At 52.9% G+C, this 16,011-nt stretch overlaps 1 protein-coding gene across 1 annotated transcript; it reads left to right on the top strand.

The window, feature by feature from the left end:
- Positions 1-1,805: 1,805 nt before the first annotated feature.
- On the top strand, positions 1,806-10,178 carry LOC124647856 (BTB/POZ and MATH domain-containing protein 1-like). The gene is made up of 3 exons (XM_047187719.1): positions 1,806-2,578; positions 7,536-7,578; positions 9,846-10,178. The coding sequence occupies exons 1-3, from the start codon at positions 1,806-1,808 to the stop codon at positions 10,176-10,178; spliced, it is 1,149 nt and encodes a 382-aa protein (XP_047043675.1).
- Positions 10,179-16,011: the final 5,833 nt, after the last annotated feature.

The following is a 16,011-nucleotide window of genomic DNA, read 5'->3' as shown; positions in this document are numbered from 1 at the left end:
GAGCTCTGCGAGCTTCTGTCGCTCCGCCTCCATGAGGAGGCGTCCCACCTCCTCCGTGTCCGCTCGCTGGTGCGAGATCTCGAGGACGTGCTCGAGGTTTGCGTCGTTGACGAACTCACGCGCCTCCTCCTTCAACCGCTGGTAGCGTTGGGCGTTCAACGACGCGAGGATCGCCGCCTGCTCCGGGTGGGCGGGGGCCTGCGTCGGCTCGCCCCACTGCGCCGCCTCTGCTTCCGCGTCTGCGACGTAGACCTCGTGCCACGCCGCGAACCGTGGGTCCTCGTCCTCGTCGGAGCTGTACTCCGCGTCGGGCTGCGGCTCCGGCTGCGGTGGTGGTGGAGGCAGCGCGCGGCCGTTGAGGCTAAGCATCGAGTAGGTGGTCTTCAGACGGCGCGGCATTTTGAGGTGTAGATGAGAGAATGGAGCGGCGGCGGTGGTTGACAGCGTACGTACTATATAGCGGTGGCAACTACCCACATTTCCAGCGGCGTAGGCGACTGGACGTCGTGTGGCCAGTCGCTGCCCTCATGGCCGCCTCGGTTTCCGCGTGGAGACCATTAAACGCCGACGACCAACCTTCCCGCGTCGCGGCCGATGCAAACCGTCACGTCCTCTCGCTGACAAGGCGCCCCTACCCGCGAAAACCGTCGTTCCGCGAGGCACCGGCGCACCCGATTCGCGCCCTTGGCGAAGGGACCGGCATGGGGATGCCGGCGATTCTATTGAGCTCGAAAACTAGCCGGCGCCGTTTGGGGCGCACGGTGCGAGCCTAAAAACGACGCCGACCCCCAAATCGCTATCGGGGCCGGTATCGGGGCTGCCGGTGGAGATGCTCTTATACCTGTTGGTAATATTTCCGGCAACTAGCTAAACACGGTGTGGACCATAGGTTTAAAATACTTACCTGGTCGCTATGGCTATGTAGAAATAACAAGGTTTATAACGGTACTACAGGGAGTTTCAAGAACTATTTATGGAGTTGTCTAACGGTTGGATCGGAGAACACGACGAGGGATACTTTTATCCAACATGGTTGATGGTGTGATCTTCGGATTGGTCCTTCAACACCGGTGCCCTACAGCTTACAGGGTCGAGATGATTTATCATATCTTGCCATACTTTCATTTTTTGGTATTAGTTTTAGGAGGTTATGTGTATCTTAGTTATGCAAAGATTGAATGTAATGCTTAAGTAATGAAATGCCTTTTTATCGGTTTTCTTTAGTTTTTTTTCCTTTCCTTTCTAGAACAGAATACTACTCCCTCCGTCCATAAATAGATGCAAAAAAATTATCTAAATTTACATGCATCTATAAATCGTAACTAGATACATTCAAATTTACACAAATTTTTGTCATCTATTTATGGACAGAGGTAGTACTGTTTTTCCGAGGAGACTGCCGTGAGCGGTGGGCTTGCCTTGCCACTCGTGGGCTGAAAAAGGTACTTATAGGCCTATTAATCCAACTAGCAGAGCTAGTCGTAAACCCTAACATCCTTTGGCAGTACGCACCGACGAGCCGCCGTAGCTACTCTGTCTCGCCGGGGGAGTGACAGCGACTCGTGCATCTGCAGGGCCTAGCGCAATTGCGGCGCGGCTTGTCGGCGCAGCCGCGCAGAACGGTGCGCCCAGAGACGGCGCCGTGCGTGGGCACGGGAGCGTCGACTTCGTGCGGTTCGGGGACCTGCAGGTTTGCCCTCGGCTACACGATCTCAACTCTGAACCTTCAATCAAGTGCCTATGGCGTTCTAGTTACTGGTAATTGAGTAGATGCTACCAATTGACTTGCAGATTCGCTGATCATTATGTCCTTCGCTGGAGTCTCGATCTTAACCAACGGCGAGCTTTGCCCTTCCACCACATCGGTCACGGATGCCGGCGCCGCCAGCGGGTACCACCTCCTCGTGGTCGAAGGCTACTCGCATACCAAACGCGCACCCAATGGCAAGGGCATCAGTTCTCGCCCTTTCATGGTAGGAGGCCATCGCTGGTACATCGTGTACTACCCTTGTGGTGACGTCCCACGCAATGCCGACTTTATTTCTCTATACATTGTCCTTCATGATGACAATATTGCAAAGGACGTGAAGGTGCAATGGGAGTTCAGCTTCGTCGATCAGGTTGTGTGGCAAAATCCAGCCTACATTCGTGAAACCGGAACGTTCATCTTCTCCAAGAGTCGTCCTGGTTTGGGCCACGGGGGGTTTATCAGAAGATGCGCCCTTGAGCAATCAAAGAACCTCAAGAATGATTCTTTCACCATCCGATGTGATATCATGGTGAATGAGGACCTTAGCAGAGTCGCCGAGGTGCCGCTTTCTGGCATATTTCAGCATTATAACCATCTCTTTCAGACTAAAGTGGGTGCCGATGTGACGTTCGAGGTCAGCGGCGAGACAATCGCCGCACACCGGTGTGTGCTTGCAGCCCGATCTCCAGTCTTCATGGCAGAACTCTTTGGCCCCATGAAGGAGGGTGCTATGTCTACAGCCATACAGATCCAAGACATGGAGGCAAACGTGTTCAATGCCATGCTTGGTTACATCTATACGGACTCATTAGATCCAAACTTGCAGATGTATGGCATGGAGGAGGAGGACAAACCAGACGAAGATTTTTTTTTAGATAAAAGGCAACAACGTGCCCGACTTTAAATTAATAAAGCCCTCAGGTTCAACAAGGTTTACAGTGCTGCGGCATACAGCTTAGCCAAACGGAACGACAAACTAGAGGAAGAACAAGGGAGAACTAGACGAAAACACAGAAGTAGCAGGGGCATGCTCCAGGGACAAGATAAACTAAGTCTTCACTGGCTTGGTTGTCCTGGTCTCACGGCGGCGTATAGCTCCCTCAGCTTGTTCTCCACCCACCGGAGGCCCTCCCTGTCGCTTGACTTTGCCTTGCCGCTCCATAGCTGTATAAAGAGAGCAGTTTTGAAAATCACGTTAGCGGGATGGTTAATCACTTTCTTTTCGATAGTGAGTTTATTACGAATGTTCCACAGGGCCCAAGATTGGGTGAGAAAGAGAAACCACAAAAGCCTACGGGCCCTTCCCGCAAGGTTGGAAAGAATAGCATGGAACTGTGGGAAGTTTCCAGGGTTCCGATTCATGGTCGAGGATCTCACGGATTGCACTCCAGGCGAATTTTGCAAGAGAGCAAGCGAAGAAAATATGGCCCGCATCTTCCATTTGGCCACAAAGGGCGCAGTTACCCGAGGCGGGGCCGTGGCGCGTCGCGATTTGCTTGCTGGAGGGTAGTCTGTCGAGGATGAGCTGCCAAGCGAAAATTTTAATCTTTAGAGGAACTTTGGCTGACCAGACGTCCTTGTGGAAAGCAACCGAAGCCCCTTGCGATAGTTTGGCATACAAAGATTGTACGGAGAACTTGCCCGAAGGTTCTAAATGCCATGATACTTTGTCTTTGTCACTCGAAAGGGAGAAGGGTTCAATGAGCCTCCCGGATCGCTCCATTGCCGCCGTCCTTCCAGATTGAGAGAGCGGCGAAAGGTGATATTGATGTCCCCGGCATCTAGGGCCGCAGCCACCGTGAGGTTTGGGTTAGAGCAGATGTTGAAGAGATCTGGGAACAGCTCTTTGATGGGCTGGTTACTGCACCACCGGTCAGACCAAAACAAAGTGCGACGTCCATCCCCAATGACGTGTTTCGCACCCAGCTTGAAGAAGTGCTTAATTTTGTGTAAGCTTTTCCAAAATTGCGAGCCCCCGTGTCCGGTGCCCTCGAACAGGTTATCGGCGTCGCGGTATTTGGCCCTGATAATCGTCGCCCAGATAGAAGTCTCATCTTGATACAGCTTCCAAATCCACTTGGACAGCAAAGCAATGTTCATCTTTTTTGAGTTAAGCAAGCCTAAGCCTCCCGCGGATTTCGGCCGGCAGACCGAGGGCCAGTTGACCATATGGTATTTACGCTTGTTGCCCGCTCCTTCCCAGAAGAATTTGGAGCGGTGCGAGTCGAATCTAGCATGAATCCCATCATGTAGAAGGAAGAGACCCATGGCAAAAATGGGAATACTATCAAGACACGCGTTGGACAGGATCGGACGTCCCCGGAGGTGAGAAGTTTATCGAGCCACGGTTCAATCCTGCCGGCCAGCTTGCGGACCAAGAACAGCCATTGTTCCAGTCGGAGCTTCCTGTCCGAGATAGGGAGCCCAAGATACATGAAAGGGAAGGCGCCGCATTTACAGTTAAGCTTATTCGCGACTCTTTGCTGTTCCTCCAAAGGCTGGCCCATAACAATGACTTCACTCTTATGATAGTTGATTTTCAAGCCGGACATGTCTTCGAAGCACATAAGCAAGAATTTGAGGTTGGCTATGTTGTCTTCCGTGTTTTGGATAAGGATGAGCGTATCATCCGCATACTGGAGGTGTGAAATCCCGCCAGGGATCAGGTGGGGTACCACACCCTGAAGGTGGCCTGCCGCCCCCGCGGCAGAGAGGATACCTGACATAGCCTCGCCGATGAAGTTAAACAGGAGAGGAGATAACGGGTCCCCTTGGCGCACCCCTCTTTTGTTCCTGAAGTACGGGCCAATCACACCGTTGATTGAAATGGCCGTCTGCCCGCCGGAAACAAGCTGAAGCACTCGTGGATATAGGCTTCTTCAAAGCCTTTGCACCGAAGCACTTCGGCCGGGAACTCCCAGTTAACCCGGTCGTAAGCCTTCTCGAAGTCGATCTTAAGGAGAACCCCTCCTAATTTCTTAGAGCGCAACTCATGCACAATCTCAAGGAGTGCGAGAGGGCCTTCCAACAAGTTCCTTCCTTTGATGAAGGCCGTCTGATTCATACTGATGGTTTTTTGCGCAATGGGGTCTAGACGAAACGCAAACGCCTTAGACACGATTTTGAAGATCACGTTAATGAGGGCGATTGGGCGAAACTGGGCGACATTGTCCGCCCTCGGGACTTTGGGGATCAAAGTGAGGATGGCGAAGTTAAGGCGAGAGATGTCTATGCGTCCCGACATAAAATCATTGAGAATGTGGAGAACCCCCCGTTTAACATTGGGCCAGAAACGTTTGAAAAACAGAACAGGGAAACCGTCGGGGCCCGGGGCCGTGTCAGATTTCATCTCCCGGACGATAAGATCAAGCTCCTCCTCAGAGAAAGTCAGCATCAGCTGGTTGTTGTCCTCGATCGAAACTTGGGCGTTTGGCGCCCAAGTCCTTGGGGATAGGGTACAGGATCGGCTCCCCTCCGATCCGAGCAGGGCACGGTAAAAGTCATAAATGGCAGCTTGAATCTTCCTGGGGTCATTCGTGATTTCGTTCCCAAGATTAAGCGAAGAGATCGAGCACTTTCGTCTCCGTCCATTGGCCACCGCATGGAAGTAGGCCGTGTTGGCATCCCCTCGGAGGGCCCATTTGATCCTTCCTCTTTGGCGCCAATATTCTTCCTCCGCACTCACGATTTGGAGGAGTTGATCTTCAAGGTAGTATCTAAGCGCCCAATCATCCTCATCCAGCCCACTGGAATCGGCTTGCACATCCAGCTGCATGATTTGGGTCATCAGGTTTTCTTTCTCCCTTTTGCTGGCCATGCCCAAGTTGCGAGCCCAACCTCGAAGATGTTGGCGAAGGCTACCAGACATGAACTGCCACCAGTCAATGATATCCCGGCCTCCCACTTTGGCCGAGAGATTGTTCCAGACGTTGTGGAGCATGGGCAGGAAGTCCTGGCGTTCGAACCATCCCGATTCGAAGAAGAAGCGATTACTTCGCTCCGGCCGCCCTTCGCCGGAGTCAAAGATGAGTGGGGTGTGATCAGATCCCAGGCTCGTTTCCGCAGAGAGAGAGCACAGAGGGAAAAAACCTTCCAAAGACGGAGAGATGAAAACACGATCGAGGACCGAACGCACTGGGTTGAGCTGGCGGTTCGTCCAGGTGAACCGAGCCCCGGAGCGCGGAATTTCCCGAAGAGCCCAGGCAGCAATGTGCTCGTTAAAAAGATCAATGAGTCTCCAGTTCAGACGATCGTTGTTCTTGTCGCATGCTGCCCTGATAAGGTTAAAGTCTCCGCCCATGAGGAGGGGAGTGTTGGTTCTGGCCACCTTGGCCGAAATTTCCTCAAGGAAGACCCCGGATCGCCCATGATCCGCAGGTCCGTAAATCCCAATGATCGTCACGATGCGCTTGTTCGCCCGATTGAGGATGGAGGTGCTAAGGTAGAATTGACCCATATCCACCACTCCAACCTCAAAGCTACTGTCGCGGACTCCCATGAGCATGCCCCCGGAATGCCCATTAGCCGGGAGCCAGCACCAGAAGAACTTGTCTCCCACTTCCAGGCTGCGGAGTTCCAAGTCAGTGAAATCTTGCTTGATGGTTTCCTGGAGAATCACTATGTCAATCTTGTGCTCACGGAGGTAATCCTTCAGGAGAGTCCGTCGCCCCCTACGACCGAACCCCCGGATATTCCAAAATAGGCATCTCATTAGGAAACCCTCCCTAGAGCCCGTGCTTGGCGGGTTAGCGGTCTTGGTCCCACAGGGTATTGTTTCTTCGTCACCTTCCTCTTCCTGGCTGGTTTGTCCTTGGGATCAACGAAGGAGTTATCCTCCCCAATTTGTGCCACAGACCCTTCTTGTGGCACCTGGGGGTCCTGCTCCGTCGTGGCCGACGCCTGAGCCTTTGCCGCCTCAATCTCCGCGTTGTGTCTTGCCGCTGCCAGATCAGCTTGAGCAAGCTCCCTAGCTTGTATCAAGGAGATAATTTTCTCGGGAGGGCCCAGAGAGGAGGAAGGGAAAATAACACAGCTATCGTGCGCCACCGAAAGCAATTTATCAATAGGAACGGATTGGAAAGCAGTAAAGTTGGATGCGTCGACGTTACCTGGGTTGGCAGAGGGGGAAGCGTTTTTGACAGCGGCGTGGCGGATGGCTCTGGCCAGCACAGGCTCGTCCGCCACCCCCGCACTCCTTGCGCTCTTCCTTAGAGCTTCAGCGGTGGAAATCTTGGTACGGGGCGCACGGGCCACCGACGCCCCCAGCGCCGGAATGGGAGATTCATCCAGAAGAGCTTGCGGAGTTGCTGAGACGTCCTTGATGGCAGGGGCCTGGTGCAGCGAAGTCTTTGTCACGTCCGTCCCGGAGACGTCGATTTCCTCAGCGAAGAGTTGTGACCCAGCGGCTTCCAGCATGAGCTTCCTAGATGGACGGTCATTGTTGCTTTTGCTGCGTCTTTCACTGGCCCGAAGAGCGGAGGCCGTGGATTCCCCCGAAGCCGGGCTGTGCCAACCTATCTCTTTTTTTTCCTCGGCCCCCAAGGCCAGGGCCTTCCCCGGCGTGAGATAGGATTGTCCCTCCTCCGTTTCTTCAGACAGAGAGGTAGAAAGCTGTATTTGTTCCAAGTCTGAATGTCGTGGGGATGAGGCAGGCGGGGAGACGAGCACTTGCTTGATTATGTTGGCCACAGTGGGAAATATGTCTCCATTCTCCGTGAGATTCGAACCATACTGAGTGAAAGCAGTTGCCGGGAGCGTGATCATCTTGGACTGAGAGTCCTTGGAGCGACGAGCGAGAGGGTGAGCAGGGGAGGGGTACCCTTCACGTGGTCATTTGCGGAACAGATTTCCTCGCAAAGCCCTCCTTTCCCCCTGCCGGAGCGGAAGCAGGGGTGTTCTTGCCCTTGTCGGAGTGTTTCTTGCGTCTCTGGTCCCACCTGTCTTCATCTGTCTCTTCTTGGTCTTCCTCTTTGTCATCTTCTCCGTTTCTGGCCGGTGGGGAGGGTGGGTCGTTGTTTGTTTCCACCGCCAAGTCCTTGGAGATGGGGACGATACGGATCCGAAAGCCTTGCATATTCACAAACAGCGTGATGTGCTCTTGCAGCTGAACAGGAACTTGGCATCCAAAAGCCATCTTGATGGGGCCATTGGGATGGTCAAGAGACTCCACGTCCACCGCGATGGGCCTGCCCACTTCGCGGGTGCTAAGGAGGAGGCGATCTGCGCGACGAAGGAGAGGCGGAACTCCAATGAGGTGAACCCACACCTCTTCCAGCTTCTCCACCACCAGCGGGTCATCCGTGGGGATAGTAACGATGGCCTTGGTCTTGCTCATGGGTAAGGTGATGCCGCCGCCTCGGATCGCCATCCGCAGGCTTTCTTTGGACGGGAAGACAACGGAATAATCTGTACCGTTCAGCTTGCACACCTGCCAAGTCCAGTTATCGTCCACCAAATCTTTGAGCTCATCCTCCAGTTGTTCTTCATTGAGTCCCTCTTTCTCAAGGATGATAAGGGCGGCGTTGGTTGCGGGTTGGTACATCTCCTCATCGGGAACCTCACAGCAGACGAATCCTCTGCGGTTTCCTCCGAATCCCGCCCAGTAGGGATCCAGGCTCTTGGAAAAGGAGGCGCACATAGCTGTTGGATGACCGTGCTTCTTGCATTTCACACAGAATGCTTCCGCGGTACATTCTGCCTGGACATGTCCTTGGTTTCCGCAATTGTAGCAGGTAATGTGAGTTGCGTCCTGGCCGGCGCTGTTGGACCCTCCAGCAGCCGGACCGGGAGCCGCCAGGGCAGCGCCAGCCCCCTGAGGGAGTCTAGGCGCACGATGCTGTCTCTTCTGTCCTCCCCGAGCATGGTCGCGCCCTCGCGGTCCAGCTGGGGGAGGAGGAGGCGGGGGAGGATATTGCGTGTGCTCAGATCTGCGGGGTTGGTTGTAACCAGAGCGCTCCCTGTCTCTGGCAAGGTCGCGATGGGCTTGCTGGCGGCGATGTTCTTCTTCTTCTTCGCGTTCCAGACGCTGGCGGAGATCGCGGTCCCTGGATCTCTCGCGGTTGTCGTCGATGGCCTCGAACGGGCGCTTGCCCCTGTAGCTGCGCTCCCGCTCCATGGGGCTCAAGGACCAGACAAGCTCGCCGGAGGAGGGGTCAGTGGAGTGGTGGAGGGATTTGGCGTGGCGGCGGTTTCTGCGGATGTCTCGACCGGGAGCAGGAAAGCCAAGATCTGGATCTAGGGTTCCAACTCGGAGCCACAACCACTTAAGTACCGACGGCGGAGGGGTAGAATTGTCCCAGTTACACACTTTACCCCCGGAGGTGATCTCAGCCGTCGATCCCAGCCCTAAGGACACGTGTGAGCCATCCACAATCGACGCAGGTGGGTTGGGCTGCGCACCAGGCACCGAGGCCAGAGGCCCATCTGCCCCTTGGCCCAACAGGCCTGGCCGGCCCAAAGAGGAGCGGTCTGCCAGGACGGACCCGCCCGCGTCCTTGGGGAACAGGAACCCTAGAACTCCGCCGCCGGGCGGCGCCGCCGTCGCCGGCGCGGACAGGCAGACCTCCAAGGGCACAGACACCGCCCCGATGCGGATCTCCCGAGGCGGAGGCGGGAGGGAAGGAGATCTCCCCCGCTCACCATGAGAGGGGAGAGGAGGGAAATCCGTGCTGGCCGGAACGAAGACCGGCGGCGGAGGACACCCGCCCGTCGGGGTCGCCGCGGATTCCGGAGGAACAGGCGCGCAACGCGCCGGCGACGAGGGCTCCCTCAGCCCAGGTCCCGTGAAGAAGCAGCCGAGCGAGATCGGAGAAGGGCGGGGGAGAAAAACTGCGTCGTCATCGTCTTCGGAGAAATCCCCATCGGAGGTGGCCAGGAGGGCGGCGTACCTGTTGCCGGCCAACGTGGAGGACCTGGCGAGGTGCAGCTCGTCGGAGCGCCGACCCCGGCGGCGGCCGTCCGCCCACCGGAGGCGCGGGGAGAGGGGGGAGCCCGTGTCGCCCCCCAAATCGCCCGAGCGTCGCCCAAGACGCGGCGTGAGGCACATCTTCCTGGAGATACCAATGCATGCAGGGAAATGTGTGATAGTGGTTATGAGTTGGATGCTGTAATGTGGATGCAACATTTGTTTGTAGCGGCAGATAGATATGGTCTTCAACGTCTGAAACTTATCTGTGAAGAGTATTTATCCGAGCACATGACGGTGAACTCGGTGATGTCCACTCTTGCTCTCGCTGACCAACACCAATGCCCTGACTTGAAAGAGGCGTGTGTGCGGTTCCTCCGAGTCCAAACTATTGCATGCCTGCAGAATCTAATTGCAAATGACCGCGAGCATATAACTAGAGCATGTCCATTTTGTTCTAAAGGAGCCCGGTGCCAAGCTTGTTTGAAAAGTGTAATAGATCAGATAATCGCAACTATTCGTTAAATAGAATTCCATGATTATATGTGACACCTAGAAAGAGATAGTAAACATTGTGACCTGCTTTCGTTTCATCGTGCCATTTTCCTATATGTTTGGTCAGAAAAATTGTCGTGTATTCATTGCATGAATCATCTGTAAGTTCAGGTGTAAGCGTGTAAAACGCATTCCTGCAAGCTGCAATGCGCCTGCAACTTCCTCTGCTAGCTGATCCATTTTCATACTATTGTGGATTCATGCATTGTAGGCACACTTTGTGCATCTCCACAATGGAAGTTTAACATCGATGATGGCCAGTATATTCAGAAGCCACGGATGTTAACCCAGCTTTAACTCACATGCAAAGCCTGAGCTTATTTAGTCTAAAGTTCTTTGCTGAACTGTGTTATCTTCGAACATCAATATTTAATTCGGTCACCGAATATGATGATACCCTGCTGGTTTCTATGGAAATTTCATGCACATAATTTAGAACACTTTGAACTAAATGTTTGTTTAAATATTAGGTACTCATTTTCCAATGGGAGCAGACATTGTATCGAGTAAAAATGTATCTGTATCTACAGAATTGTTGAACAACATAAATAATCTATTTTTCTTATGAGACGATTGCATCTACTGTGAAGTGATACATCGAAACTACGACTTGCAACTATGGTGAAGTGATACATAGAAACTGAGACTCTGATTCAATTCCATCATCATGCATTTTCAATAATCTTTTGTAGAGAGATTGAATAATCTAATGTAGTTTTAACCTATGGCAATATGTAACACCTGATGGTGCTGCAGATATTTGAGTGCTATTAGCTACAAACATGCATCATGAGACAGATATTTTACCTTCATGCATATAAGAGACGAGTTGTTCCTAGAAGCATGCAGAAGCGCAGTGTTTCAAAATTGAAGGACAGCTTGTATTCATTTGGATAAATATACAAAGGGGGATCTGACAGACTCTTAAGACTGTTGGAGTACTTCTACAAATTAACGTTGACATTGTTGCTGTCTTGCTGATGTGAACCTTGTCACTCCCGTGGTTTGTGGCTCAGGGGGACTTGGTGTAGATTTGCTTAGCAGCATTTTGTCAAACAATTGCAGGGTAGAAAGAGCATCAATAACCAACGGATTTCTAAACATCAAACTGGATGAACCTGTATCTGGGCATTAATGATAATAATAGGAAGAATGAGAAAATAAATATTTGATCGCCAGATTGCACACATTCAGAAGAGAAAGAGAAAGAGAAATACACGTCTGAAGGCACTTCCCAACTTTGGCTGTGTAGCTGAAACATAGACAGGTTTAAAGAAAGCACATAGTACTTTTAAAGTCTTGCAAGGCTGTATCGCCGGTGATGCTTAGATACAGTACCCGTCTAAAGCGTCGTCCTGCCCGGTGAATAGAACCAGAGCAGCGAACCATTTCCGCCAGAGCAGGCAAATTAAGGAAAGGGCGTGAGGAGGAGACAGGATAATGATGACTAAGACGTAAATAACGACGAGGGAAACCGAGCACGGGGTGGACACAAAGGTGTTTTTTTTTTTCGAAATGGGGAAATATCGCCCACTTTCTGCATCCAGGGATGCACATGATTTTTTATTAGATTGTTCACAACACCTTACAAGAAGCAATACAATAGATCAAAACTCGAAGCCACCTCGCTAAACCTACGGTGGGATGAAGAGGGTGACAATACACCAACTCACATCATCCAAAAAACCAAATGCCTTCCCAGGCCGCCCAATAGCAGATGAGAAGCGCATTCAGTCAAGCAAACTCTCAACGCACGCCAACGCACACGCCACAGAAGCTGGTACCGCCGTCTTCCTCGACTCCATCTTCAAGAGGGATCATCGCATTGACCTTGCCAGGCCTGCCATCGATGCCGCCACGGCGCCAGACGACACCACCATCCTGCGCGCGTCCATAACACTGCGTCCGTCTCCGAGACACCACTGCACCATGCCGTGGAGACTCGATGACGCTGACACAGCAAAGAACACCGCTCCACCTCAGCACCACCACCATTCGTTGTCTGCTCCAAAACGATGCTCCCAACAGGTAGAACAGCGTTGCACGTCGCCATCGTCTGATCCGGGAGATCCGATGACCACACGCCGCTGCCCGCAGAGGCCCGTCCATCCCCTCCACCCGAGCCCCATGGGGACCGGATCAGATTTGGAGAAGCCGCCGCTGCATCTTGCAGCCACCGGATCCGATGTGGCCGCCGACCCTTCGCTGGACCGACGCCGCGTGAAGAGAGGACGAGCGCCGTCGTCACCATCAACTCGGCGCCAGGAGGACGTCCGCCGCCGCTACCACACCGCCCAGGCTTTGCCTGGTGATGTTCCCGGCAGCGGCGGCGGCGGCGGAGAGGAGCACGACTGGGAGGGGCTGGAGTGGCGGGTGGAGATGGGCGCCCCGGCGGCGGCGCGGCGCCGGTGGATTAGGGTTGGGAGGGAGTCAGGGCGGGTTTCACGTGCTCAGTGAATTGGTCGGGGCGGGTTAGGGTTCCAGTTGAGGCCAAGAGATTGTTCCGTGGCTTTGAGGGACACAAAGGTGTGGGGAGAGTTTTTTTTTTGCGAAAACACCACCATATCTATTAGCCCGCACAGTGAATACAACACACCCCAAAGAAAACCAATATTACAGTAGAGTCCCTGGGAACCTAGCTCTGTACCGACACCGACGCGGAAAGGGAGACGCGCCGCCGCACCGCCGTCCCAGCACCCTCCTGGTGCCGGCGCAACCTTGAATGCCGCAGGCGGGATCTTCGTGGCCGGGAAGTCGCCCTTCTCACCCTCTGCGTGCTCGCACGACGGAGCGAAGAGAAGCACCATTGAACTGGGAACGCCATCCTCGCCGGCCGGCTCGGAAGATGAAGATCTGGAGCAGGCCGACGGATCTGCAGATCCCCGACCTCCAAAAGTCGCACGCGGCTAGGCTCCACGGACCCTCGACGCAGAAGGGGAAGCGCGTCGACACCAACCATCCCGCCGGCAGCATCACCGCCTCCATGACACCGTCCACCGGAACCCTACCAAGCCCTACACTATGTGCAGGCCCCCACCCTCCCGCCGCCGGAGCGATGCCGAAGGGGAAGGTACCCACGAATCGCGCGGCTGCGAGGTGGACTGATGGGGAGCTTCAAAAATTCGCCTCTCAGATCTACTGTAGATGGAGAGGAGAGCTTCGGCCGAGCTTTTTAAGGTGTGGGGAGAGTTGACATAAGTGAGGTAACTAGTTGGAACTGCTCCATCGATAAAGGCAAGGGCAGCTCCTTTAATACACGCCTGCCGATTAATCTTTGCTCCAAAACATCAAAAGGCAGAAGAAAATCCACAAATGAAGCCCGAGCTCCATGGTAGCCGTTTTCTTGAAAATTCCGACAACGTAAACATCTGCAACTTTAAAAAGAAAAACCAGATCTAAATAATAGGTTTAGATAATGTTGTATTCTACTAGCGCACAAAATTTCAACTAAACTTCTATGTATTCTAGGCTCCACAGAAATAAAAAAAATCAATAAATTTTCAAGTTATGAAAATTTGCACCGCGCACCGCACCAAGGTCTACACATTTGTCTTGTTTTGCTTGGCCTAAAATACAACGATTTTTTGGATTGGTTTTTTTTTTGCACACTAGTAGATTTCATTATTATCTATATTTGAGATTTTTTTTTGGGTGTGTCTATGTTTCAGTTGACTGAGATTTTCTTAAGTTTCAGTCACCTCAGAAAAGTGTAACTGCAGTTTAAAAAAAAGTGCAACTCGGTTCAGTTGCACGTGATAGAAAAGTTCAATTGCACTTTTTAATAGAAAAATGCAATTCAAAGCATTTTTTGTAATTGATTTAGACTTAAAAAAATCTCAGTTAACTGAGACATAGTAAAACCGTTTTTTTGTGTGTGATCTTCTTGAAACCTCTGAATTCATTTTCGAAGGTCCACAGCTTCATGGGCGGACCTACAGGGTGGGCCGGGTGGGCCGTGGCCCACCCCAAATTTTCTGAGATTCTTTTACTACACTACTTTTCTGACCCACGAGAAATAGGCATCGATGCTCCTGGTGGATCCCCATCCCCTCGTCCGCTCCTCGCCTCCTCCAGGCTCCAAAGTCCAACCAAACGGCGCGGCGGCAGCGGTCGACCCCCCTGCCAGCGGACGGCCGACGGGCGACGGCGGTCGATCCCCGCCCCTTCTCCTCGCCGGCTAGCGCGCGCGCGGTCAGGTCGTCGATCCCCGCCCTTTCTCCTCGCCGTCGCCGAACGGCCCGGACGGCCGGACCCTCGCCGACCTCCTCCCGGACCTGGGCTCTCGCCCGCTCACCGATCTCCTGGCCGAGCTGCTCCGTTGGACGCTGCCGTCGGCCCTCTTGCAGGTTGGAGCTGGACCAACTGCCACTTCCGGCTCTCTCTGTTTGCATTTGGGCATTTGGCAATCTTTTTTTTTTGCCTAGTATTAGAATTATTTGATATTTGTGTTGTAGCAGCTGTGTAGATTGTAGAATTAGAATAGATGATATACATGCTCTACTTCTTGTAAACAACTTGTAAACCGATGTGTAGATTGAAAATGGCAATCAATATCTTATACAAATTTTATTGTTTCTATAATTATATTGTTATTGTAGAATTGATTATGAAGAGGCAAGGAGATAGCATGGGGGATAGTAATTTTGAACTATTTGTATTGTAATTTTGCACATTTCATATATATATATATATATATAATGAACTTTAATGTTGACATTTAATTAGCTATGCATGTTACTCATTTAGCAAAATTTATCACATTTAGGGAGGTGTAATTTTTTTTTTTTTGAGGTGTGCCCATCCTCCAACTTTTTCCTGCGTCCGCCACTGCACAGCTTAGAAGCCATTTGTCCGTGCCCATGCATGGCACTTGGCAGTATGACACCGATGATGAATTCTGTGTGGTGATGGACGATGAATGACAAGGCTAGGCTCCCGGCCGCGGTGTCGCATGGTGAGAGATGAGTTCACCACCGCGATCCGCTTTTTTTAAACATAAGGCTCAAGAGCCCAGCTTTAAATTAATAAAGCCATCAACCGGCTAGGATACAATGGTGCTGATTACACAAACTTGAACAAGGTAAAAGAAAGAGGCAAAGCCCTAGAGGAACTACAGAGAATTCCACTCGGCAGCGCCACCAAAGAGCCCACAAGAACAAGCTACGGAGAACTGCCGCGGACGGAATGAGGCATGCCAAGCGAAGAGGGGAAGCACCAGCGTCAAAGAGATGAAGATCCGGCTCGAAGACCGCCTCGCCTTGCTGCCGCCGAAGGAGGGACCCTTCCCATCTCATCGGCCAACACAGAACATAGAGGTGGTTGAGCGCCCAAAAAAGCCTTGAACTTGCTGACTGCCGCCATAGGCCTCACAAAGACACACCCAAACCGCACCACCGTCATTGTCACCACACCGATAGCCCTCTGTCCCCTCGACCCAAAGCGGCGCCTCCAAGGAGGAGAACGACGCATTGCCCCATCGTCGCCCGGCCGTAGCCTGAGTTTTCACCCGGGAAGAAGAGGAATAGGGGGAGGGTTACCTCATCAGCCCTTCAAGAAGGAGAACGGCGATAGAATCGTCGCTGCCGATGTGGCTGGCACCGGGCCAGCCAAGAGTTTCCTCCGGCAGCTTCCCACCGTACTCGCACGGACGCAGAACGGGCAGTCCGAGGACCAACCATGCCGTATCTGGCGCAGAGGTACCGGAAAGTGGAGACGCAAACGGACAGACGAACAACGCGCCGGAGCACGACAACGCCGCACCCAGCCAACGCCGCGATCCGCTTTTACTTTGCCAACGTCGCAT

The sequence above is a fragment of the Lolium rigidum genome, chromosome 4 (genome assembly GCF_022539505.1).
Source record: "Lolium rigidum isolate FL_2022 chromosome 4, APGP_CSIRO_Lrig_0.1, whole genome shotgun sequence".
Classification (NCBI taxonomy): domain Eukaryota; kingdom Viridiplantae; phylum Streptophyta; class Magnoliopsida; order Poales; family Poaceae; genus Lolium; species Lolium rigidum.
Note: the sequence above shows the minus strand (reverse complement) of the source record. Positions and strands in the feature narration are given on the sequence as shown.